This window comes from Bos indicus, chromosome 8, assembly GCF_029378745.1.
Source record: "Bos indicus isolate NIAB-ARS_2022 breed Sahiwal x Tharparkar chromosome 8, NIAB-ARS_B.indTharparkar_mat_pri_1.0, whole genome shotgun sequence".
Classification (NCBI taxonomy): Eukaryota; Metazoa; Chordata; class Mammalia; order Artiodactyla; family Bovidae; genus Bos; species Bos indicus.
The window spans coordinates 59,175,807-59,202,465 of NC_091767.1; the positions used below are offsets into that span (position 1 = coordinate 59,175,807).

Here is a 26,659-nt window from a genome sequence, read left to right on the forward strand (position 1 = left end):
GACAATCACACCTGTCACAGGTACCCACGCTGCCACTCACAAGCACTCGCTCTTCGAACTGCCAGCCTTACTGTCACACTGCCATACAGCCATTCACAATCAGCCAGACCTCGCTGCACCTGAGAGCAGGTGATCTCGGGACCCTACCCCTTCACTCTCCACACCTGGGGATCAGGTCCAGCTCCTGCTGCACCGGACAAGGCTTGCTGGGCAAGTGCCCGAGACGCTGAGGAGGTGGCTTTCCAGAGCTTCAGCTTTCCAAGCGGGCTCCGGTGGAGCGATCCGAGGTGAGGGGCTGGGCTGGGCATGTTTAAGCGCACAGTGCTCTCCTGCCCATCCCCAGCAGCACCCCCACTACAGGCCCGAGGAGCTTTCCGGAGCTTCCCACACTTCTGGGGAGAAGACTTCTTAGCCAGCTTGATGTTTAAAATTCAGCTGGAGCCCTTAAAACTTCGAGCGTGGACGCTGAATGGGTTTGTAAAGTTTCGGTAAGTCCCTCTGGAGAAGGGCACTCATATCCATACCAAGTCAAATTCTTCATGTCATATCCCCCTCCATTGCCTATCTGCTTCCTCCATCTCATCTCATCCCCAATTACATATAAGAATCCCCCTCCGTCCCACCCTTACATTTGAATGAACTGCACCCCCTTGTCATTCATCTCCTATACCAAACCATTCAGGCATCCATCTTCCACAAATACCTCCTCTAGTATTTCAACTCTTTACATCCCATTGGTAACCCATTTGCCACCTCAGACATTTCCATTTCTCATCCTTCATCCCCCTCCCTCAGTACTTCATTTTCTGTATCAATCATTCCCCTTTCCTGGATCAGTCCCCCTTGCTATTTCTCATTTTTCATTCCTGCCTCTACATTAACATTCTCTCCATCCAAGGCAGTGCCACACCATGGGATTCCTTTGTCATTCCAACATGTGGCTCATGGGTATGGGAGGGAGGGAAGGAGGGAGGAAAGAAAAAAGGCAATTCCTGAAAGAGCTTGCCCTATGTCTGTGGAGGCAAGAGAATTATAGATCTAGAACAGCAAGCAGGTGGTTGCCAGGGAGGAAACTGGCCATACAAAGAGGTAATGCAGGGACAGCGAGGGGAGGATGAGAGCAGTACCAAGCCATTCCACTCACCCTCAGCCTAAAGGGTGCTGTAGTTCTCTGGGGGCACCCTTTTGGTGTGATAGGGTTCCTTCCCAGTTTCAGGGGAAAGAAAGTGTGGGCTGAGGCAGAGATGGTGGCAGACCACCCCCAGCTCCCTCTCAGACGGCTTTTACTGCTGCTTCTGAAAATGGCTGCCCTCCCCCAGATGCTCTTTCTTTTCTGCCTCCCCCAACTGCAGCCTCCCCCCACCAGGCATGACATGCTGGTAGGGAGAAGGGGGAGTACCCACCTTACTGGAGCCTTCTCTTCATCAGAGTGAGATGACTCCCAGAACCATGAGTCAACCCAGCCACCTGTAACAGGCCCTGTGGGGGCAGGAGTTAGGGCTCTTGTCCTTGTCTACCTGAAGCCTTGAGGCCTCCCCTTACCCATTATAACCCTTACTCCTGCCAGGAAACTCTGTATACCTCTCTGAAGCAATCAGAGGCAGAAAAGCAGGCCTCAGCTGTGGCTGCCAGCCCAGGACATTGCTAGAAAGACTCTGGGCTTTGGCAGGGGTTGGCCAAGTCTTGGGTCGGAGAATGGCTTCTGGCCATTCCCCCAAATAGCTCTAGCTACAGGAAAATGCCCTTCCTTCATATCCACCACAGAGACATTGATGGAGGGAGATTAGAGTGAAAGAATTAAGAGTCCTGTGTTTCTCCCTCATATAAATAACAAATGCCCTTGCACCCAGCATGCAAGGGATTATCAAAGGAGTATGGGCCTGGCACTGGGCCAGATCCTAAACCATGCAGCAGGTGAGAGAGAAGAACTGGTAGAAAAGGTATTGAGGAAATGTTGGTTAGTGCCCAACTGTCTCCTAAAAACTAAGGTTAAAAAGACCCTACCCTAGGATGCTTTTGTTCACTAACACTGATGCTTACACAGCACAGACATGTCTTCAAACACAGTTTTGTGTGTAGACACTGGGAAATGAGTAAAGCAAACTGTTGCCCTGGTTAGAAGGGCAGTGTCACCCCCGTGCTAATGAGGGAGTTAGAAACAGCAGTTTCCAAGGCTGTTAGTCATCCTCTGATCTGAATCACACTTGAGGCTTAGCATAATTTGGGGAGTGGGGGTAGGAAGACCTGGGGTCTCCAATGGCAGAGAGGAATTCAGCACCCACACCTGACTCAGCCTGGCTGGCCAAGGCATATGGCTGAAGACCCAGGCCCGTCCCCAGTCCTGGGCCACTGCCCCAGCTGCCCTTAGCCTGGGCACCATGCCTGAGGCATGGCGTAGGAGACCACGATGCTCAGGTGACCTCACCCAGTACGCTGATCTTGGCCAGCTCCTGTGTGTGGATCTGTCAGTCCATGGTACCGCCACACTCAGCTGGGCTCGTGGGGGTCCTCAGTCTGGCCCAAGGACCTAGGCCTTAGAATAGCCCCGAGACTTGGGCCACAGCCCCCAGCTTCCTGTTGGGAAAACCCAGGAGCTAAACAAAGAATCACAGAATCCTAGAATGTCAGAGCTGGAAGAGATCTTCTAGTCCAAACCTTTCGTCATACTGATGGAGAGACAGAGGCCCACAGAACAGGCATGACCTGCTGAAAGTTACACAGTGAGTCATTTAGGAACTTCAAGATCATCAGGAATAGGACCGGGGTAGAAGGGAACAGTGGCATCAAGGATCAGCCCTGGTTTCTTTCAGAAACAAGGAGACCAGTGCCGGTCCAGTGGCTGTGATGGGAAAGGATTACTACAAGATTCTTGGGATCCCGTCTGGAGCCAACGAGGATGAGATCAAGAAAGCCTATCGGAAGATGGCCTTGAAGTACCATCCAGATAAGAACAAAGAACCCAACGCTGAGGAGAAGTTTAAGGAGATTGCAGAGGCCTATGATGTGCTGAGTGACCCTAAGAAACGGGGCCTGTATGACCAGTATGGGGAGGAAGGTAAGAGGGCAGTGCCCCAGCCTGATACTGGATGTCTTTCCTTGTTGGGGGTCCTGGGTGACCTAGTTCTCAAAGCAGGGAACTGGAGACCGAGAAAAGGGTGAGAGGCACAAGTGTTCCCAGCACTGACATCCAGAGGAAAAAAGAGACCACACACTCCCCAGTCTCAGCTCCCCATCCCTCTCCCTGCCTTTCTCTGCCCCTCTCCCTCCTCAAGTTCAGGCCTTAGAGAAGCTAGAGCCAGAGGCCTTCCCCGCCCTTCTTTCCCTCCCAGCCTTATTAGTCCTGCCTGAAGTCCCTGCTGCTTCATTGGCTGATGGGGAAGGTTAGGAAAGGGAGTGTGTGGCTCTCTGAGGACAGAGCATTTACAATCATCAGCATAAAAGTTTGGCCCTTAAGCAGCCGGGGAATTAACTACTGGAGCTCTGAGCTAGAGATGGTTGTCCCCTTCCCTGCCCCATTCCTGCCCACTTCAGGCCAGCAGAACAGAGTTAGAGTTTCGACTCCCTGAGGAAGTGGCAGGGATCCAAGAGTGGAACGGGAACTGCTGCTGGCAACTTGCCCCCTCCCTGGGGTAGCTGGTGGCCACGCATAGGGTGGCAGGAAAGGTCCAAATAAAGCCTCTGAGAGGGCGGCTCCTCCCAGCACATCCCACGGGCATGATGTAGCTGCTAATTCTGGGCCTGCCCCTCAGGGCCGCCTGCCACCCGCCAGCCACAAGCACCTGTCAGGCTATATTAAGAGACATTGTCACAGCTGAGGACTCTCCTTTCCAGGAGGAACTGCCCTTCCTCCCCAGTGGCATCTACCTTTCTTCCACTTTATCCTCCTCAGTCTCCCCATTCTAGTCTCAAAATTAGATGGGCTAATGATATGTACTGTACCTGACACAGAGTAGGTACTCAAAAGAATGTTCTTTTCCTCTCCCCAGCCCTTGCTTTGTGTTACATGACCCAATCCTCTGTATACCCTAGTCCTCCCAACCCTCTCTTCTTATTCTCCATGCCAAAATTCCTTCCATTATTCCCTCCTCACCTATTAGACTTGCCAATTCCCAGATTCACCAGGCAGTTGCTGGAATCCTCAGTATTCTTTCAGCTAAGAAATGTTTCTCTCTGGGGTAGAGAGATGGGAAGGGTAGTGGTTGGGAAGAGGAAAGCAGTGCAGACACCATGCCACCATGTGACCTGTCTAGGAATTGCATTCATTCCTCTGCTTGGCCTCATCTTGATTAGGAAAAAGGTAGGAGCTGGGTTATTTAGTCACCAAATTGTGTCCAAGTTTTTTGTGACCCCATGGATTATAGCCAGCCAGGCTCCTCTGTCTACGGGACTCGGCAGGCAAGAATACTGGAGTGGGTTGTCATTTCCTTCTCCAGGGCATCTTCCCAACCCAGGGATTGAACTCCTGCATTGCAGGCAGATTCTTTACCATTGAATCACCAGAGAAGCTGGTAGACTTCTTTCTGCAAGACCAAACTTAAGTGAAGGGCAAAGCTTGGGCCCTAGGTCCAGACACTAGTTCTAACACAGATCTACACCCCAGGAGGGCTCCTGGGGATACAGAACAACCTTAAGGAGACATCCAGGGCCTGGGAAGGGAGAAGCAGCCTTGGAAATGCACGTTGTGTTTCTGTTTGCCCTGCCCCCTCCCCAGTAGCCAGCCAGAACAGTTGTGAATATAGACTCTGTGCACCCTGGCTAGGGACAAGTTGTTCCCAGCTTGAAAAGGGGGTAGTAGTGGTACAGCAGGAATCCTTGCAGAGAAATTACCCCCTCCTGTCATCATCAGACCAATTTCTCTCACTGAGCTCTGCCAAGCTTCTTGAGTTCACCTGACAATCAGACCCCCAGTAGAAGGAAAGAACAGACTTTGAATCTTAGGAAGGATGAAGAGGCAGCTGTTACAAGTCACTGAATTGCTTGCCTCTTGGCCTCTTCAGTGAAACCCAAATCTCTTCTTGTGGGCCCAGGAAATAGGAGGCTAATTCAGGCTCAGGCTTCCACAGCCAATAAATATCAAGATATAGGTCCCAAAGAGAAGAGTCCCTTCCCCTAGCCTGGGCCCCAGCCCTGAGTCTGTATACCCTAGATCATTTCTCAGTGTTAACCTCCTTCTTCTCCCCACACATGCCCCGCCCCCCTCTACTCCCATCACCATCACCACCATGCCCCATGAAGGCTGCCTCCAGGAATCTGGGCCCCTGAGATAGAACCTGACTCCAGAGAGAGTCGCTGGGGTCACCACTGCAATGTTCCAGTTCATTCATGCATTTTGGTTGCTCTGACATAAGGTATGGGGAGAAAGCTTGGTGTTGTGTACTCCAGGGTGTTGCACAGTCTACACTTGCCCCTTTTGTGCATGGTACCCCTTGGAGCTGTGCAACACTGTGAGCCCTGAGTGTGGGAATGAAGCATTTTAAAACTTTTTGTAGAGAAATAAGTATTCTCCAGGCTAATGATCTTTCCTACTTTTGAGGGCCCTCCTGATTTCCCATTTGGGTGGGAGTCAGAGAAAGAGGAAACTGTGCTTGAAGTAGACTGAGAGGGGACTTCCTCCTTGATGATACCCCTACCTTATTTGGGACAAGTCACTTACTAGCCCCCTGGATGGTCAAATTCTTTGTGACTGCCTCTTGCCCTGTCTTTGGAGATAAGTAAATCTGGCAGCCAGGTATGACTTGTAATATGACCCCAGGCCAGCTATTCAAGGCTTAGTGAGACATCTTTGGGTCACAGGTAGATGGAAGAGATTACAGCACTGGAGGCTGCATCCTACAAGTCTTCTAGTCTTAGCTTTTCAGCCTCTTTGACCCTCAGGATGTGCCTTATTATTATTAAGTTTATAAAAAAGTAGAAACTAATCTTGCCAGAGATTTTTCTTACTCTATTAGGCCAGCCCTCTCTGTGGGAGTTAAATGTTGCTTCTTTCTCTAGGCTGATGAACTGAGAGCTAGAGAGCAAGGGGAGGAGACTGGGGTGGGGCGGAGACCAGCCGCACTGCCCCTAACTTTTTCTCCCTCCAGGCCTGAAGACTGGTGGCGGTTCCTCCGGTGGCTCCAGTGGCTCCTTTCACTACACCTTCCATGGAGACCCCCATGCCACCTTTGCCTCCTTCTTTGGAGGCTCCAACCCCTTCGATATCTTCTTTGCCAGCAGTCGCTCGGCTCGTCCCTTCAGTGGCTTTGACCCAGATGACATGGATGTGGATGAAGATGATGACCCATTTGGCGCCTTTGGCCGTTTTGGCTTCAATGGGCTGAGTAGGGGTCCAAGGCGAGCCCCAGAACCACTATACCCTCGGCGCAAGGTTCAGGACCCACCTGTGGTGCATGAGTTGAGGGTGTCCCTGGAGGAAATCTACCACGGCTCCACCAAACGCATGAAGATCACAAGGCGGCGCCTCAACCCTGACGGGCGAACTGTGCGAACCGAGGACAAGATCCTGCATATTGTCATCAAGCGTGGCTGGAAGGAAGGCACCAAGATCACCTTCCCCAAAGAGGGTGATGCCACACCTGACAACATCCCTGCCGACATCGTCTTTGTGCTCAAAGACAAGCCCCATGCACACTTCCGCCGAGACGGTACCAACGTGCTCTACAGTGCCCTGATCAGCCTCAAGGAGGTGGGGCCTGGATCAGATCATGTTTTCACTGGGCAGGGGGTGGGAGTGATGGAAATTTTTTTCTTCCCCACTTTTACTTTTCTTCCCTTCCAATCACTCTACCCTACATTTTCCTCATTCTCTAATTTTCCCTAGGCGCTGTGCGGCTGCACCGTGAACATTCCCACCATTGATGGCCGAGTGATCCCTTTGCCCTGCAATGATGTCATCAAGCCAGGCACCGTGAAGAGACTCCGTGGGGAGGGCCTTCCCTTCCCCAAGGTGCCCACCCAGCGGGGAGATCTCATTGTCGAGTTCAAAGTTCGGTTCCCAGATAGATTAACACCACAGACACGGCAGATCCTTAAGCAGCACCTACCTTGTTCCTAGGCTCTGCCCTAGCCAACCCAGAGTCTACCACAGCAATACCCCCCACACTCACCCCATCCATTGTGCACCCAGCTTGATGTCCACTGGACACTGGCAACGTTTTCTAAAGTGAAAAAAAAAAAAAAAAAAAGCCACTGGTTTTCAGGGGAAATGTTCCTATCCCTGACCCCTTTCAAAGCTGGGCTGCCCTGGGGGAGTGGGAGGGAGGTGGGGAGAGCTAGCCCAGACCAGGGGTCAATTTTCATGTCACAACCTTTGAATCCAGTTCCCACTCCAGTGGCTGGAGAATGACCTGAGTGCTACTTGAAGATATAGAGATTCCTTGTCCACGCCTGTAAATAGCATGTCCTCCTTCCCTTCTCAGCTTTGCTAATACCTCTCCTTTCCCTTCCCTTCAGCTTCCTCCTATTGAGGGAGGAAGAGGATAAAATGGACACTGCTTTCCCACCCCAGCCCCACCCTCAAGTCCACAGTGTCCAAGGTTATCACACACCTATTCATGCACACAAAACACACACCTAGAGCTATGTGTGCCTCTCCAGGGTTGAGATGGGAAGGGAAGGTCCATAACCCATGAACCGGGCCATTGAGCACGAGACACTTTTCATTTGGGGCAGGGAAGTGAATGGGACCCTCAGCAGCCTTCTTGACAGCTACCCTGCCCAGACCCTGCAGAGCTGGAAGTTCTGTCTTCCCTGCGGCTCCCAGGAATGTGCAAGGGTAGAGGAAGGGGAGGGGGCCTGCTGTATTAAGGCTAAGAGGTGGAGGGCACGGTCTGTCTTCCAACCTTCATCAGGAAGAGAAAGGGCTTTGGGGTCAGGTGGCAGCTATTCCCCACCAAGAGATTCAGGGTCACAGGTTTCTCCCCACACCTCTGAACTCAGGGCCTAGCCACCCCTAAACTTCCAAATCCCATTTTTGTGATATATGAAGCTACTTATTTCTTACCCTTCATGGAGGCTGCGTGGGGAATTTCTAGCCCTTTGATGCCTGTGTGATCCCACCCCACTCCCACAATTGTATAAAGGTCAAATAGTGAAGGAGCTAGGCTAAGACTGCTTCAGCCAGGTTCTGGGATGGGGTTTTTAGGTTTTCTCACTTTGACAAGCCCTTGAATGTTTTTATAGTAGTTTTTTTGTATTTTTTTGTAATGACAGTATTATGAAAAAAAATAAAGTATTTTAAAAATATGGCATCTGAGCAAGAACAATGAAGCTATGATGGGGTGGATATTCACTGTCAGCCTCCCTCCTGAGCCTTGCTCACCTCTGTGAAGCCCAAGTAGGCCCTCAATATAAGGTAAAGCTGACTCCTTCCTTCCTTCCTCTAAGCCCAGATTTACAGAATTTACAAAATGTGGACCCAAAACTCAGCAAAGACAGAAGATACCACTCAGCTATCAGAAGAAACAAAGATTTGAAAAGAATAAATATCCTGCATTATAGGAAATAGAGACTATCCTCCACAAAGGATGTGCTAGCCAGAGAACAAGGATCAGACCCACGATGACCATGCCCTCCTGAACTTCAGTATCCCAATGCCATGAAGACAACTCTGTCTTCACCTGAGCCTGGGCTCCATACAGAGGCTGACAAAGTGTAGACTTTTAATAGGGATCTTCCTGCCCTTGCTTTTTATCCTGGGACAACACCTATGAGAAAAACTCATTCTTTTATTCAATGTACTTTTGGTGAATACTATTCCTTCCAGTGCAGAAACTGAGGGACTTCTGTTTACAAAACGTATGCTAATATCCCATCCTGGGCAGGCAGATCCTTAATCCCGCATCCCCTACTCAGTGCTTTCCTATTCAGGTCTCCTAGGGTTGTCCGTCTCTTCACCCAGGGCTAAATTCTTATTCTAGCTCTTTCCTGAGGCCTGAAGCACTGGGATCCAGGTCTCCTGAGACAGACTGCTCTCTCCCACCTCTCTGTGGACATGGAGGATCTGGGATCTCAGAAACTGTCATGTCCCCACTGAGTATTCTCTGGGGATAAACTATGACACCTTAAAGGCTGAACTATCTGAGGTCAGGGGCACTTAAATGAGAAAGCCCTCAAGCTGGCCTTTCTCTGCCTACAACCTGAGCTTGCCATTCTCGGAAGTTACATGAGGATTTGTGGTCATTCTTAGATCATCACTATTTTAGCCTGTAAACACTGAGGACTGTGAAAGCCTATGAACATTCCTTCTGAGATTTGTCTGTTAGTTGCCTTGAGGCCACATCAGTGCCAGAGACTCAGATCCTGCAGGCCCAGACCCACTAGTGTTAAACATGGAACTCTTTCAAAGGTGGTGTTTTAGTTAGTTCCAAATATTATTTATAGGAAATTCTCTAAGAAAAATGGAAACTGAAATATAAGGCTGGGTACCCAGGCCATACTGAAAAAAGTTAAATCCCACAAATTTTCAGTCTGCTTCCGTAGCAGGTATTATTTCAGTTGGAGCGACAGACTGTGCCTTATACTGGGTCAGAAAGTTTACTCCAAAGGCCCTAGTCTGGGGTGGAGAAGAAGGTTGTAAGAGTGGGAGCAAGGATTGAAGGTAGGCATTATGTAGGGGGCTGGAAATAAAACAGGGTTCAGGACTGGGGAACCAGTGGGGAATATTTAGCCTGCATTTAAACTAGAGGGGGATAGAGGAGCGGGCATTAGAAATTCCACTGAATAAAACAAAAGAGGATCCCAGTGGGGAGCAACCACCAGAAATCAGGACAGCAGCTACAAGGGATTCACTGTGCAGAGAGGGGAAACCCTAGAAAAGCTGGCTCCATTTATGCTGCAAAAGGTCCTCCCAGGTTGGAGGATGTAAAGGAGCTGCTGAAGATTGAACAGTTGATTAGGTTTGTCATCAGTGTTCCATAGTGGTTGGGAGTGGGTGTCCTGTGTGTCAGCAAATGACTCTAAAATAGTCCCAGAAGGGGACTTCCCTGGTGGTACAGTGGATAGAACCTGTCTGCCAATGCCAGGGACATGGGTTTGATCCATGGTCCAGGAAGATTCCACATGCCACAGAGCAACTAACCCTATGTGCTGCAATTATTGTACCTGTGCTCTAGAGCGCAGAAGCCACAACTACTGAGACCACATGCCACAACTACTGAAAACCCCATTCTGTAATTACTGAAGCCAACACACCCTAGAGCCCTCACGCCACAACTACTGAGCCAGCATGCTGCAATCACTGAATCCCATGTGCCTAGAACCTGTGCCCCACAACAAGAGATACCACTGCAATGAGAAGCCCATGCACTATAATGAAGAGTAGCCCCAGCTCACTGCAAATAGAGAAAACCCATAAGCAGCAACATAGACCCAATGCAACAAAAATAAATAAATAAAAATAGTCCCAGAAAGATAAGCAAAGACTGGGAGATCTGAATTGGTGAAAGAAAAATCAGCAATTCTGAAGATAAGTCAATTAAGATTATCCAATGTGAGGAACAGAAAGAAAAAGAAATAAAGAAAAATCAATGGAGCCTAGAAGACCTGTGGGACAACATCAACTATACAACATACAAAGAGTGGAAGTCCCAGAAAGAGAGGAGAGAGAGAAAGGGGGACAAATGATATCCAAAAAAATAATGGCCCAAACTTTCCAAGTTAAATGAAATGCTAGTCTACACATTCAAGAAGCTTAACAAGTTCTAGGTATGATAAACACAAAGAGGTCCACATTTAGACATACTAAACTGTCAGAATATATGACAATCTTGAAAAAGGCAAGAGAAAAGTGACTCATCATGTATAAGGGATAAGATTAACAGCTGATTTCTCATCAGAGCTATGAAGGCCAGAAGGCATTGGATGACATACTCAAAGTTCTGAAAGAAAAATTCTATAATCAAATCACCAAAAATATACACAAAAATGGGAGAAAAATTAAGACCAGATAAACAAAACCCAAAAATCCATTGCTAGCAAATCTGCTCTACAACAAATACTAGTAGAGTCTTTTAGGGTGTGTATGTATATGTATATATATATATATATATATATATACACCCTATTATTAGGAGATCCTCAGTTCAGTTCAGCTGCTCAGTCATGTCCGACTCCTTGTGACCCCATGAATTGCAGCACACCAGGCCTCCCTGTCCATCACCAACTCCCAGAGTTTACCCAAACTCATGTCCATCAAGTCGGGGATGCCATCCAGCCATCCCATCCTCTGTCGTCCCCTTCTCCTCCTGCCCCCAATCCCTCCCAGCATCAGGGTCTTTTCCAATGAGTCAACTCTTTGCATGAGGTGGTCAAAGTATTGGAGTTTCAGCTTCAGCATCAGTCCTTCCAATGAACACCCAGGACAGATCCTTTAGGATGGACTGGTAGGAAACCCTAGACTCCTGCTAATATGATCCTGATCCTAGATTTTATATATATATATAAATATGATGCATATATATATGTATATATGATGCATGCAAGCATGCTAAGTCACTTCAGTCATGTCCAACTCTTTGTGATCCTATGGACTGGAGCCTACCAGGCTCCTCCATTCATAGGATTCTCCAGACAAGAGTACTGGAGTGAGTTGCCATGCCTTCCTCTAGGGGATCTTCCCAACCCAAAGATTGAACCCACGTCCCTAGGTCTCCCACATTGGCAGGCAGGTTCTTTACCACTAGTACCATCTGGGAAGCCCAAAGGAAGATCCCCTAGAGGAGGGCATGGCAACCTACTCCATTTATTCAACAACTCATTCTTGCCTAAAGAATCCATGGCTAGAGGAGCTTGGCAGGCTCCTATCCATGGGGTCACAAAAAGTCGGACATGACTGAAGCGACTTAGCACACACACATATGTAATATATATATACATAGAGAGAGAGACAGAGACAGAGAGTCAACATAAAATCAATTAATGTAAAACATCATATTGATAAAACAAGCAGGAAAAAAAAAAAAACACATGATCATCTCAGATAAATTTTTATGCCAGAAACTCAGAAATAAGGAATAGCAGGAAAATTCCCCAACATGACAATGAATATTTATGTTTTAAAAAACCCATAGCTAGGGACTTCCCTGATGGTCCAGTGGTGAGAACTCCACATTTCCAATGCAGGGGGTGCAAATTTGATCCTTGGTCAGGGAAGTAAGATCCCACATGCTGCACAGTGCTGCCAAAATAAAATAAATATAAAATAATATTTTAAAACCCACAGCTAGCATCATACTCCGTGGTGAAAGGCTGAAAGCATTTCCCCTATGATCAGGAACAGAACAAAGATGTTCACTTTCACAACTGTCATTCAACATTATACTGGAAGTTCTCCCTGATAAGAAAAAGAAATAGAAGTCATTCAAATTGAAAAGGAAAGGTGAAACTATTTTCCCTTCATAGATGACATGATCTTATGTATAGAAGACCCCAAAGAATCCACAAGAAAGCTAGTAGAGCTGTAAATGAATTCAACAAAGTTGTAGGGTACAAGATTAACACACAAAAAATCCATTGTGTTTCTTAATACATCGCAAATAAACATTTTTCCAAAAAGGAAATTAGCAAGCAATTCCATTTTTAATAGCACATACAGTATCAAATACTTAGGAATAAATCTAACCAAGGAAGTTAATAATGTATATGCTGAAAACTACAAAACAATGGCTGAAAGAAACTAAAGAACTATACAAACAATCCTATGTCCATGGAGGGATGTTATGGGGAGGGAGGAGGGAGGAGGGTTCAGGATGGGGAACACATGTATACCTGTGGCAGATTCATTTCGATAAATGGCAAAACCAGTACATTATTGTAAAGTTAAAAAATAAAATAAAATTAAAAAAAAAGAAGACAACATTGTTAAGATGTCAGTATTGCCCAAAGTGATCTACAGACTCAGCATAATCTCTATTAAAATTCCAACTACCTTTCTCATAGAAATGGAAAGACCATCCTTAAAATCATATGGATTTTTGAAGAGTCTCAAATAGCCAAAACAGTCTTGAAAAAGAAGAACGAAGTTGGAGGACTCACACTTCTTGATTTCAAAACTTATCACAAAACTATTGTAATTAAAAGAGTATAGGGCTTCTCTGGTGAAAAAGCGAAAGTGTTAGTTGCTCAGTCATGACCAACTCTTTACATTCCCATTGACTATAGCCTGCCAGGCTCCTCTGTTCATGGAATTATCCAGACAAGAATCCTGGGATGGGTAGCCATTCCCTTCTCCAGGGGATCTTCTCGACCCAGGGATCAAACCCAGGTCTCCTGCATTACAGGCAGATTTTTCACCATCTGAGATTCAAATAACCAAAACAATCTTGAAAAAGAAGAACAAAGTTGGAGGACTCACACTTTCTGACTTCAAGACTTACCATAAAACTACATTAATTAAAACAGTATAGGGGTTCCCTGGTGGTTCAGTGGTAAAGAATTTCCCTGCCAATGCAGGAGACACAGGTTTGATACCTGATCTGGGACTATCCCACACGTTGCAACTAAGCCCAAGTGCCATGACTATCAAGTCTGCACTCTAGAGCTCAGGACCTGCAACTACTGACACACAAGCTGCAACAACAGAAGTCACCGCACTGCAGTTAGAGAGTAGCCCTTGCTCTCTGCAGCTAGAGAAAGCCGAGCAGCCAAAAATAAATAGTAAAATAAATTTTTAAATAAATAAATAAAATTTTAAAACCACAATGAGATACCACTTCTACCAAATAATAGGATGACTATAATAAAACTTGAAAATAAGAAATGTTTACAAGGATATGGAAAAATTGGAACGTTCGTGCATTACTGATGGGAACGTAATAGTGCAGCCACTGAGGAAAACAGTTTGGTAGTTTTTAAAAAGTTAAAGGTGGGGACTTCCCTGGTGGTTCAGTGACTAAGACTCCATGCTCCCAGTGCAGGGGGTCTGGGTTCGATCCCTGGTCAGGGAACTAGATCCCACATTCTGCAACTAAGACTCAGTGCAGTCAAATAAATAAATTAAAATAAAATATTAAAATAAATTAAAATAAAAAAAGTTAAAGTTGGAACTACCATATGACACAGCAATTTTATTCCTAGGTATATATCCAAAAGAATTAAAAGCAGGAACTTGAACATATATTTGTACACCAAAGTTCATAGCAGCATTATTCACAATAGCCAAAAGTTGCAAACAACCCAAGTGTTCATCAAAAGATGAATGAATAGACAAAATATAGTATATATACACACAATGGAATATAAGTCAACCCAAAGAGAAATGAAAATTTTCATATATGCTACAACATAGGTGAATCATTAAAACATGTGAAATTAGACACAGAAGGGTAAATATTCTATGAATCTACTTATAAGAGGTACCTAGAGTAGGCAAATTTACAGAGATAGAAAGTAGAATAAAGGCTACCAGAAGCTAGGGTTCTGAGAGGGCGAAGAGGGAGTTATTATTTCATGGGTACATAGTTTATGTTGAGGAAGATGAAAAAGTTTTAGGAGTAGATGGTAGTGATCATTATACAGCACTGTGAATGTATCTAATTCCTGAATCTGAATTGTACACTTACAAATGTTTAAAATGAGAAATACCATGTTATGTGTATTTTATTATAATAAAAACAATGAAGTCTACATCTAAAACTAATACAATGTTGGACTTCCCTGGTGGTCCAATGGCTAAGACTCTGCACTCCCAATGTAGCAGGCACAGGTTTGATCCCTGGTTGGTGAACACTACACGGTACAGCAAAATAAATAAACTAGTACAATATTATGTGTCAACTGTATCTCAATAAAAATTAACTAATTGACTTAAAAGAAACAACAACATTAAACATCAAACAACAATGAATTAAAGACCTAAATGCAAGAATTAAAACCATGAAACTCTTACAAAAACTCACAGGAGTAAATCTTCATAATTTTGGATTTGGCAATGGATTCTTAGATATGACACCAAATTTTTGAGCAACCAAAGGACAAATAGAAAAATCAGTCTTCAACAAAATTAAAAACTTTTGTGCTTCCAAGGACACTATCAAGAGAGGGAACAGATAACTCATAGAATGGGATAAAGTATTTGCAAGTCATATATTTATAAGGGTTTAGTATCCAGAATACATAACATACTCTTAAATTCAACAACAAAAAGACAATCTACCCAATTTTAAAATAGGCAAAAGACTTGAATAGAAGTTTTGCCAAACTATAACACATTTATTAGCCAACAAACACATGAGAAGTGTCAACATCATTGGTCAAGAGGAAACTCTTGTACGTTCCTGGGAAATGCAAATGTTTTGGTGGAATATTATTCAGCCATAAAAAAGAAATGAAGTAAGTAGTACATGCTACAACAAGGATAAATTTTCAAAATCTTATGTTATGTGAAAGAAATTTCAGTTATATATTCACAAAATTTCAGTTATATATTCCACTTATATGAAATATGTAGAACAGGCACATCCAGAGAGATTGACAGTATATTAGTGATTGCCAGGGGCAGGGAGAAGAGAGGAATGAGCAGTATGTCAATGGTATAACTCTTGTTGAAATGAAGAATTTGTTTTGGAATTAGTGGTGGTGATTGCACAACCTCGAGAATATAAAAAGAAACTATGAATTGTATACTTCTTAGGGTGAATTCTATGCTATGGGAACCATATCTCGATTTTTAGAAATAATATTTTAAAAAATGAATGAGAGATTCATGCGTAAGAGGCTGATATCCTGAGTCAGGAGTCAGGTGAGGTAAAATAGTCCAGACACAAAGTCTAGCTAGAGAATAGGACCTGAGTGTGCTCTGAAGGAAGAAGGGAAAAGGCAAATGTTAGAGGTGGAAGATAATCCAATAATAAAGTAGGAATCAGTGGCAAAAATGTCTGGTGGCCAAAAGGTGGTGAGAGTATTGCAAAAATAGTCTCAGTCTTGAGAGTTTGAGAGGCAATAGGGTCTAGTAGCAGAAATCCTGGAACAAAGATAAAAGTTAGGGGTGGAGTGAAAGAACGTTAAGTGAATAAAAAGGCAAGGAGGGTACCTGGTGGCCTGGAAAGCTCCAGGAGGAAGAAATAAAGTTTCAGAGGATGAGAAAAATAGATAGGCCAAAATATGCTGGCAAATGTCAGAGTGACTTCTAATGACAGAAAGAAGGCCACTGATGTGAATTATAAGGGTGATGTAGGCCTGAGGTGATGTAGCCCAACATCGCAATTGTAGCCCAACTGCGATGTTGGGCTACAATTAAAGGAAGGGAGACAATGAACTAAGATGGGTACAGTGTGGGAAGATGGGTTTCTGTAGGTCCTCAGGCTGACGGATAAATAAGACAGTGTGAGAGGGCTCACTCAGAGGGGCTCTTAATTGGCTTTCAAAAGGGTCTGATGAGAGTGGGGATGCTGGAGAAGGGGAGAGAAGTTGGCTCAGGCAGAGAACCAGGGGTCATAGCCAAAGGGACACAGAAGACACAGCAGATTCCCAGCCTACTTAAGCATCAGAAGATCAGCTTTCACGATCACTCTATTGTGATCCTCTCAGCAGGGATCTTGCTACAAACTGCTATCATCAAGTTTTCCCAGATGGCTGCAGAAGACAGGATGCACAAACTGAATGGAGATAGAAAGACACAGCAAGCCTGGCAGGAGTCACATTCCCCATGTCACTGACTTCAAGATGCTTCTTTTATTCCTCAAGGAGGGGTTTCTCTCACATTTCCTTCCCTATAGGATTACCTTCTCATGTCAACCTCGGCTGCATGGGGACCCTGCAACCACAAGAGGCCATGCTAGGAAGAAGGGAACAGGAGAAGAGATTCATCAATACCTGTTTTCCCAAAGAGCAAGCAGGTCTCATGTCACATGCACACTTTCTGGCAAATTCTCCTAGGTAACCAGGAGACTTGGTCAAATGTAGTGAAGGTAGAAGCAAAGGATCTTATAGGAGGCTCAGCAAAACTGTTCTCTGGGGAAGGCTCTTGGGAGACTAGACTCCAAGAGCCCCAAGCATTAGTACACTAGGCCAAAGAGTGACAACAGTAGACAGGCTCAAGTATGGAATAGTGTTTTGTACTTTATCCCATCTGATCCTCATAACCATGCTGTGAGGGATGAAGATCAAGTGTAACTCAAGGAGGAATCTGAGCCTTCAGTTCAGTTCAATTCGGTTCAGTCACTCAGTCGTATCTGACTCTTTGCGACCCCATGAATCACAGCATGCCAGGCCTCCCTGTCCATCACTAACTCCCGGAGTTCACTCAAACTCACGTCCATCGAGTTGGTGATGCCATCCAGCCATCTCATCCTCTGTCATCCCCTTTTCCTCCTGCCCCCAATCCCTCCCAGCATCAGGGTCTTTTCCAATGAGTCAACTCTTTGCATCAGGTGGCCAAAGTATGGGAGTTTCGGCTTCAGCATCAGTCCTTCCAATGAACACCCAGGACTGATCTTTAGGATGGACTGGTTGGATCTCCTTGCAGTCCATGGGGCTCTCAAGAGTCTTCTCCAACACCACATTTCAAAAGCATCAATTCTTCAGCGCTCAGCTTTCTTCACAGTCCAACTCTCACATCTATACATGACCTCTGGAAAAACCATAGCCTTGACTAGATAGACTTTTGTTGGCAAAGTAATATCTCTGCTTTTTAATATGCTATCTAGGTTGGTCATAACTTTTCTTCCAAGGAGTAAGCATCTTTTAATTTCATGGCTGCAATCACCATCTGCAGTGATTTTGGAGCCCCAAAAAATAAAGTCTGACTCTGAGCCTTAGGAAAGTTAAAACAATTTGTCCCAAATCAGGACCCAAAAGGCCTGCCTATAGATATCCATTCCACTGTGTCTCACACTGCCACCTGGTGGCCAAGACCCACTGGCCAGCTCTACCATTCTTCCACTTCCAGGACGGACCTAGCAGGTAACCGACCAAGTGTGCTTGGTTCTAACTCCTTCCCATGACTCTCCCTGAGGAGAGCTTTGTTTTCTGAGGGTTGAGCTCTAGCAGCTGACATCCTTAGAGACTGTGGATGTGGCCCTTGGGTCATGAAGAGGAGAGATTAAGGTTAACCCTTGAGTGCTATGGACTGAACAGTCAGAACCTTACCTACCAAATGCTCCCTTTGCTCCTCTTCCTTCTGCACTGATGCTGAAAAACAAAAAGGAATGAGGGGCTCGGACTCAATTATTATTCTCCTCTCCCTAGGCAAGTTGCAGACATTTATTATATATGAACATTATGATTTTCTACATTTAATTAATGAAATTCTGAGTTCTTATCCAGAAATCATTTTTAAAATGATTAAAGTATTTTCTATTTTTTTCCTTTGAAAATCTCAAACAAGTGTTTTTTGTATGTGATCCTCAGTTGATTTTTTTAGTTAGTAGTCCTTAATGATGGAGAAGGAAATGACAACTCACACCAGTACTATTGCCTAGAAAATTCCATGGACAGAGCAGCCTGGTGGGCTACAGTCCATGGGGTCACAAAGACTTTGCCACGACTGAACACATCACTACAATCCTTAATGAAAAGGGTAAATAATCTCAACAAGGGCATCAATGTTTCCATTTGATAGGATTTTACCCCATGATAGAGCTTAGACTCTAGCATCTCAGCACTGCTCTCCAGATCAGCTCAATCACAAAGGAAACATGTGAACCAGAGATATCTGAGGTGTGTGATGAATGTGTTTTGAAAGACTATTCTCCTATAAGTAACCTGAACTATCTTCATAATTTAATCCTGTGTTATCACATACAGTAGCTGCTAGCCACAACAGCTGAAGCACTTTGAAATGTGGCTAGTCTGAACTAAGATGTGCTATAAGTGTAAAATATACACTGGATTTTAAATACAGTACCAAATAAGGATGAAAGATGTCTCAGTAATAATTTTTTCATATTGCTTACATGTTGAAATGACTGTTAAAAGGAAATTTCTGATCAAATTTGCTCTTTTTTTTGAAGATTTTTTGATGTGGACCATTTTTTAAAGTCTATTGAATTTGTTACAATATTGTTTCTGTTTTATGTTTTGTTTTTTTGGCCCTGAGGCCCAACGTGGGATCTTAGATCTCCTACCAGGGACTGAACTTGCACCCCTTGCATTGGAAGGTAAAGTCTTAACCACTGGTACACCTGGGAAGTCACTCAAATTTGCTCTTAATGCCTCTTAATATTTGCTTAAATGTCTCTTCATAGTGTCAATTGAAAATTTTGTATGTGACCACCAGCTTTTTCATTTTTCTCTGCTGTACAGCATTCTTTTAATGCTTATTACTCAGAAACACTATTTCACAACAGACCTTTGCAGAACTGGTGTCATCACCAGTTGAATGAGGGTCATCCCTCATTGAACCTTGGGTCTCACTGTGTAGTCAACTGTGAGGATTCATTTAAAAGTGAATTTCCTCTACACAAGATAAAGGAAATCATTTATCAAAGGCAATTCCAGTGCACATTATTACACAAAATATTATGGGGACAATAATGGCATAACAACTATTAACATGCCAAAGAATACACAAACAATTGTGTTTGTTGTTAAAAACTTGAGATTTATATATAAATACTTTAAAATATGTATGAGAAAACGGATCATGTCCTGTAAAACAGAAAAATAAGATGTGAACAATGGAAAAAATAGCCAAAAGAACATATAGTTGTTACCTCTGATAAGCAAAGCTTGAGGTAGAAGAAGGTGGGGGAAAAAGACTCTTCCCCCCACCCCACCCTTGGCCACTCTGCTTGGCTTGTGGGATTTTAGATACCAAACCAGGGACTGAATCAGGGCCCAACTAAGAAAGCATCAAGTCATAACCACTGGACCACCAGGGAATTCCCAAGCCTGCTTTTTGTTAAAAGAAATTACTATCTGACTTTTAAAACAATATGCATACATTACTTTGATTAAAAAAAAAACAAAAACTAATTTTAACTCCAGGAATCAAACCCAGGTCTCCTGCATTGCAGGCAGATTCTTTACCGTCTGAGCCACCGGAACACAGATACTAAGGTTGCCCTAAAAATATGCCCAACCCAGAAATCTAAAGCTTTATTGGTTATCAGCCCAAAGGAGGAATAGTGTTTAGAACTGACAAAGTATGGGGAGCTGAATCTGAGAACTGCACATAAAACCAGGCAATCAAAAGGGCTATATATTGAACATGTGAACAAATCTGCACGTTGGAAACCAGAGCCAATTAAAAAAAACAATCTGTCTCTGGTGACACTAAGAATGTGAAACCAAGCAGGACCCTATGTGGCTCCTGGGCAAGGAAGTTTTTCTGTGTTTCCCATTTCCTGTTTGTAGGAAATAGGCTTCAGCCTCCTTGACATCTCCTGAGTTCCAAAGGGCAGGTTCAAACAGTTGCTAATCAGGGAAGGGAAGGGATGCAGAGACCAGGGAGGAGCAGTGAAGAAACAATAGTGCAGTCTTGGGACCGGATCCAGTTTTTGCCTCAAGGGATACACATATAACTGTTTTTGAGCTCTTCTGCAAAACTAATGACATGAGTGTGTGCTGTCATGTCCAAGTCTTTTCGACTCATGGTCTGAAGCCTGCAAGACTCTTCTGTCCATGGGATGTTCCAGGCAAGAATACTGGAGTGGGTTGCCATTTCCTACTCCAGGGGATCTTCCCGATCCAGGGATCGAACCTGCATTTCCTGTGTCTCTTGCATTGGCAGGTGGATTCTTCACCACTGCTCCACCTGTGGAAGATGATAACTACCAGATGAAGCATTTTCATTCCAGAGAAGTCAGTTTGATAACCTCCAGAATCACAGAAGCTCATCAGGAGAACACGGAAAGCCAGATTAGAGGAATGCAAGTCCTGCACACACCCTGATCCTTTTCAACAACCCACCCTTGAACCATTGCATAAAGTTCAGTTTAGTTCAGTCCTTCAGTCCTGTCTGACTCTTTGTGACCCTGTGGACAGCAGCACGCCAGGCTTGCCTGTCCATCACCAACTGCAGGAGCTTGCTCAAACTCATGTCCATTGACTCAGTGATGACATCCAACCTTCTCAACTTTTGTTGTTCCCTTCTCCTGCCTTCAATCTTTCCCAGCATCAGGGTCTTTCCCAATGAGTCAGTTCTTTGCATCAGGTGGCCAAAGTACTGCAGATTTCAGCTTTAGCATCAGTCCTTCCAATGAATACTCAGGACTGATTTCCTTTAGGATGGACTGGTTTCATCTCCTTGCAGTCCAAGGGACTCTTAAAGAGTCTTCTCCAACACCACAGTGCGTGAGTTCTTCAGCACTCAGCTTTCTTTATGGTCCGACTCTCACATCCATACATGACTACTGAAATAACCATAGCTTTGACTAGATGGACCTTTGTTGGCAAAGTAATATCTCTGCTTTTTAACATGCTGTCTAGGTTGGTCATAGCTTTTCTTCCAAGGAGCATCTTTTAATTTCATGGCTGCAGTCACCATCTGCAGCAATTTTGGAGCCCAGGAAAATAAAGTCTCTCACTGTTTCCACTGTTTCCCCATCTATTTGCCACGATCTAAGATTTTTGAATGTTGAGTTTCAAGCCAGCTTTTTCACTCTTTCACTTTCATCAAGAGGCTCTTCAGTTCCTCTTTGTGTTGTCATAAGGGTGGTGTCATCTGCATATCTGAGGTTATTGATATTTCTCCCGGCAATCTTGATTCCAGCTTGTGCTTCATCTAGCCCAGCATTTCGCATGATATAGTCTGCATAGAAGTTAAATAAACAGGGTGACAATATACAGCCTTGATGTCCTCCTATCCCAATTTGGAACTAGTCCGTTGTTCCATGTCTGGTTCTAACTGTTGCTTCTTGACCTGCATACAGATTTCTCGGGAGGCACGTCAGATGGCCTGGTATTCCCATGTCTTTAAGAATTTTCCATAGTTTGTTGTGATCCACACAAAAGACTTTAGCGTAGTCAATAAAGCAGAAGTAGATGTTTTTCTGGAACTCTCTTGCTTTTTCGATGATCCAACAGATGTTGGCAATTTGATCTCTGGTTCCTCTGCCTTTTCTAAATCCAGCTTGAACATCTGGAAGTTCACAGTTCACATATTGCTGAAGCCTGGCTTGGGGAATTTTGAGTATTACTTTGCTAGTTTGTGAGATGAGTGCCATTGTATGGTAGTTTGAACATTCTTTGGCATTGCCTTTCTTTGGGATTGAAATGAAAACTGATCTTTTCCAGTCCTGTGGCCACTGCTGAGCACATGGCACTCAAATTTGCTGGCATATTGACTGCAGTACTTTCACAGCATCATCTTTGAGGAAGTGAAATAGCTCCACTGGAATGCCATCACCTCCACTAGCTTTGTTCATATTGATGCTTCCTAAGGCCCACTTGACTTCGCATTCCAGGATGTCTAGCTCTAGATGAGTGATCACACCATCGTGGTTATCAGGGTCATTAAGATCTTTTTTGTATAGTTCTTCTATGTCTTGCCACCTCTTCTTAATATCTTCTGCTTCTGTTAGATTCATACCGCTTCTATACTTTATTGTACCCATCTTTGCATGAAATGTTCCCTTGGTATCTCTAATTTTCTTGAAGAGATCTCTAGTCTCTCCCATTCTATTGTTTTTCTCTGTTTCTTTGCGTTGATCACTAAGGAAGGCTCTCTTATGTCTCCTTGCTATTCTTTGGAATTCTGCATTCAAATAGGTATATCTTTCCTTTTTCTCCTTTGCCTTTAGCTTCTCTTTTTTCTTTTCTCAACTATTTGTAAGGCCTCTTCAGACAACCATTTTGCCTTTTTGCATTTCTTTTTCTTGGAGTGATCTTGATCATTACTTCCTGCACAATGTCACGAATCTCCGCACATAGTTCTCTGGGCACTGTGTCTATCAGATCTAATCCCCTGAATCTATTTGTCATTTCCACTGTATAAGCATAAGGGATTTGATTTAGGTCATACCTGAATGGTCTAGTGGTTTTCCCTACTTTCTTCAATTTAAGTCTGAATTTGGCAATAAGGAGTTCAAGATCTGAGCCACTGTCAGCTTCTGGTCTTGTTTTTGTTGACTGTATAGAGCTTCTCCATCTTCAGCCGCAAAGAATATAATCAATCATCTGATTTTGGTACTGACCATCTGGTGATGTCCATGTATAGAGTCATCTCCTGTGTTGTTGGAAGATGGTGTTTGCTATGACCAGTGCGTTCTCTTGGCAAACTCTGTTAGCCTTTGCCCTGCTTCATTTTGTACCATTGCATAAAACTCCTCACCATTTCCACCTGTGCTGGGACACACAGGTTTTGTTTTTGCCATGTAAATATATGTATTCCAAAAATAAATAAAATTCACATTTTTAAAGACTTAGTCCTCTCTAACATCAACTCTTTATCAAGTCAACATTAGCTGAATCAAATACCACAAAATAAACACCAAAGTTTTCTCCAAAAAATCATATTTACCCAATGTTTTACAATATATGGAAATGCTTATTCTACAGTAAGTTTTCAAACAAAAAATTTGATCTAATATTGTATGTAAGAAATATGCAGGACTTCCCTCATGGTGCAGTGGATAAGATCCACCTGCCAATGCAGGGGACATGGGTTCAAACCTTGGTTGGGGAAGATACCACATTCCTCGGAGCCCACAGGTGGTAACTACTAGAGCCCATGGTGTGCAACAAGAGAAGCCACCGCAGTGAGAAGCTCACGAACCTCAACTAGACAGTGGCCCTTGCTATTGCAACTAGAGAAAGCTCACGTATCATGAAGACCCAACACAACCAAAAATAAGTGTCAACTACAAATTGGCTGATCTTCCCGGTAGCTCAGATGGTAAAGAATCTGCCTGCAATGCAGGAGACCCAGGTTTGATTCCTGGGTCAGAAAGATCCTCTGGATAAGGCAATGGCAATCCACTCCAGTATTCTTGCCTGGAGAATCCCACGGACAGAGGAGCCTGGCAGGCCACAGTCCATGGGGTTGTAAAGAGTTAGACACAACTGAGTGACTAACACTACTACTACTACAAATTGGCACTTGCCAAGAGCATTTGCTAGTAACTAAACAACAACACGGAGAAGGCAATGAAACCCCACTTCAGTACTCTTGCCTGGAAAATCCCATGAACGGAGGAGCCTGGAAGGCTGCAGTCCATGGGGTCACTGAGGGTCAGACACGACTGAGCAACTTCACTTTCACTTTTCACTTTCATGCTTTGGAGAAGGAAATGGCAACCCACTCCAGTGTTCTTGCCTGGAGAATCCCAGGGGCAGGGGAGCCTGGTGGGCTGCCATCTCTGGGGTCGCACAGAGTCGGACACGACTAAAGTGACTTAGCAGCAGCAAACAACATCTACCTGTGCTGCTGCAGCTGCCAACCATCAATACCCACTAAAGGGAATTCAGGGTGGAAAGTGAGGTACTCTGTGCTCCAGGGAAACTGATGGAATAGGTCTTTAGATAGTTAGGAACTTATTTCATGATCCAAATTCTTACATCTCTTCATATCTAGAAAAGTACTAAATCCCTTCACAGTGACTAGCAGGAAACCTTTTGTAAAGTAAGGACTTGATTATGTTAACTTAACTTTCCCTTCACCAAAATTTTATACACTGACCTTCCCCTACTGCCGCTTTGAATCAGTCTCTCAGAGATATCTGAGGTGCTATATGCTACACTGCAGTCCTCAGTCAGTCAGTCAGTTCAGTCACTCAGTTGTGTCCGACTCTTTGCGACCCCGTGAGTTGCAGCATGCCAGGCCTCCCTGTCCATCACCAACTCCCAGAGTTCACTCAAACTCATGTCCATCAAGTCAGTGATGCCATCCAGCCATCTCATCCTCTGTCATCCCCTTCTCATCCTGCCCCTAATCCCTCCCAGCATCAGAGTCTTTTCCAATGAGTTAACTCTTCACATGAGGTGGCCAAAATACTGGAGTTTCAGCTTTAGCATCATTCCTTCCAAAGAAATCCCAGGACTGATCTCCTTTAGAATGGACTGGTTGGATCTCCTTGCAGTCCATGGGACTTTCAAGAGTCTTCTACAACACCACAGTTCAAAAGCATCAATTCTTCGGTGCTCAGCTTTCTTCACAGTCCAACTCTCACATCCATACATAACTACTGGAAAAACCATAGCCTTGACTAGAAGTACCTTTGTTGGCAAAGTAATGTCTCTGCTTTTCAATATGCTATCTAGGTTGGTCATAACTTTCCTTCCAAGGAGTAAGCATCTTTTAATTTCATGGCTGCAATCACCATCTGCAATGATTTTGGAGCCCCCAAAAATAAAGTCTGACACTGTTTCCACTGTTTCCCCATCTATTTCCCATTAAGTGATGCAGTCCTCATTTTACCCCAAATAATACTTAATTCACAGCTCTCACACGTTGTGTGTCTTTTTAGTGGACATAAGTAAATAAATTCTTTTTTTTTTTTTTCAGTAACATTTCTGAGGACTTCCCTGGTGGTCCAGTGGCTGAGAGTTTGCCTTGCAATGCAGGGGATGTGTGTTTGAGCCCTGGTCAGTGAACTAAGATTCCACAAGACTGGGAGCAACTAAGCCCTGCACTCTGGAGCCACTCAGTGCCACAACTAAGACGTGAGATAGACAAAAGTTAAAAAGTAACATTTCCTCCTATCTCTAGTAGGACATAGCTAGAGTGCCTATCAAACACAGGACCTGACACATAGAAGCCCCCCCCAAAAATGCAGCAAGAGATTTGAAGGTAGTTGCTTCGGATTCCCCTCTAGAAGCCTGCGGGGCCAGCCCCTCAGGATGGCCCCTGACTTCTGCCCACATCTGTGTTCAAGGCTGGGGCCCGCCCCGCCCTCTGCTCCCACTGCCGGCCGCCCCCGGGGCCTCCCCACTTCGTCCTCCCACCTGAAACAATCCTCCTGGACATGACCTTCACCCTCCCGAGGACGCCAATCCCTCCCGGAGGGGCGGTTCCTTCAGGTTTCACAGTTCAGACCAGTCCTGACGTTTTTGGAACACTGGGCCCCTCAGGTGCAGGGGAATGGAGCGTGTCGATCCCGCGGTGCTGCAACTGGAGCTGGGTTACTGGCCCTTCACTCGACACATCCTTCTGGATGAAATGGGAAGGGGAAAAGGGAGGAGGAAGAGGAAAGAGGGGTCGGGAAAAGGGAGAAGGAAGGCGGAGGGAAAGGGAAAAAAACGAGTTCGGCAGTTTTATGACGCCAAAGCTACGGCCGCATGTGGAAGATGGTGCGCTCCGCGGCGAGACCTGGGCTCAGCCGCCGCACCCAGAGGCCTTCCGAGGATAGAGTCCTGCCCCGGAATGGGCCCTGAGGCGTCCGAAAAGCCTTGCCCGAATCTTGGCTGTGCGCTCTGATCTCAAGTATGCTTACTTCAGCGTCCTGAGCTGTTGTCTGCTAGTGGCCTCCAAGAAGCCTGAGAGGACAGTCCTGAGGCGGCCCCCGCCCAGCCCCGCCCCGCCCCGCCCCGCCCATGAGCAGGCCTCGCCCATAAGCAGGCCCTCTCCGGAAATCTCACCCTTTCGTTCATTCACCCTTAGGGTACTGAGCTCCAACTATGTACTAAGCGCCTGAACGTGAAAGTCACTCAGTCGTGTCCGACTCTTTGCAACCCTATGGACTGTAGTACATGGAATTCTCCAGGCTAGAATACTAGAGTGGGTAGCCTTTCCCTTCTCCAGGGGATCTTCCAAACCCAGGAATCGAACCAAGGTCTCCTGCATTGC

The 26,659-nt window shown here is 45.0% G+C and overlaps 1 protein-coding gene and 1 long non-coding RNA gene across 3 annotated transcripts; one reads left to right on the forward strand and one right to left on the reverse strand.

Annotated features, from left to right (window-relative positions):
* Positions 1-293: 293 nt before the first annotated feature.
* DNAJB5 (DnaJ heat shock protein family (Hsp40) member B5) lies at positions 294-8,244 on the forward strand. Its single transcript, XM_019966114.2, has 4 exons — positions 294-488; positions 2,811-3,055; positions 6,081-6,682; positions 6,818-8,244. The coding sequence occupies exons 1-4, from the start codon at positions 307-309 to the stop codon at positions 7,049-7,051; spliced, it is 1,263 nt and encodes a 420-aa protein (XP_019821673.2). The 5' UTR covers positions 294-306; the 3' UTR covers positions 7,052-8,244.
* On the reverse strand, positions 7,124-26,368 carry LOC139184560 (uncharacterized). 2 transcript variants are annotated; one of them, XR_011568093.1, is made up of 3 exons: positions 25,819-26,368; positions 18,086-18,123; positions 7,124-12,172 (listed from the first exon to the last, which is right to left on the reverse strand). It is a non-coding gene; the product is annotated as an uncharacterized lncRNA (long non-coding RNA). The 2 variants fall into 2 exon arrangements; XR_011568094.1 differs by having other exon boundaries at positions 18,082-18,123.
* Positions 26,369-26,659: the final 291 nt, after the last annotated feature.

Coding starts and splice junctions, on each gene's coding strand:
- DNAJB5 (XM_019966114.2), top strand. CDS start 307: ATGTTTAAGCGCACAGTGCTCTCCTGCCCATCCCCAGCAGCACCCCCA. Junction 489..2,810: donor AATGGGTTTGTAAAGTTTCG/GTAAGTCCCTCT, acceptor GGTTTCTTTCAG/AAACAAGGAGACCAGTGCCG. Junction 3,056..6,080: donor TGACCAGTATGGGGAGGAAG/GTAAGAGGGCAG, acceptor TTCTCCCTCCAG/GCCTGAAGACTGGTGGCGGT.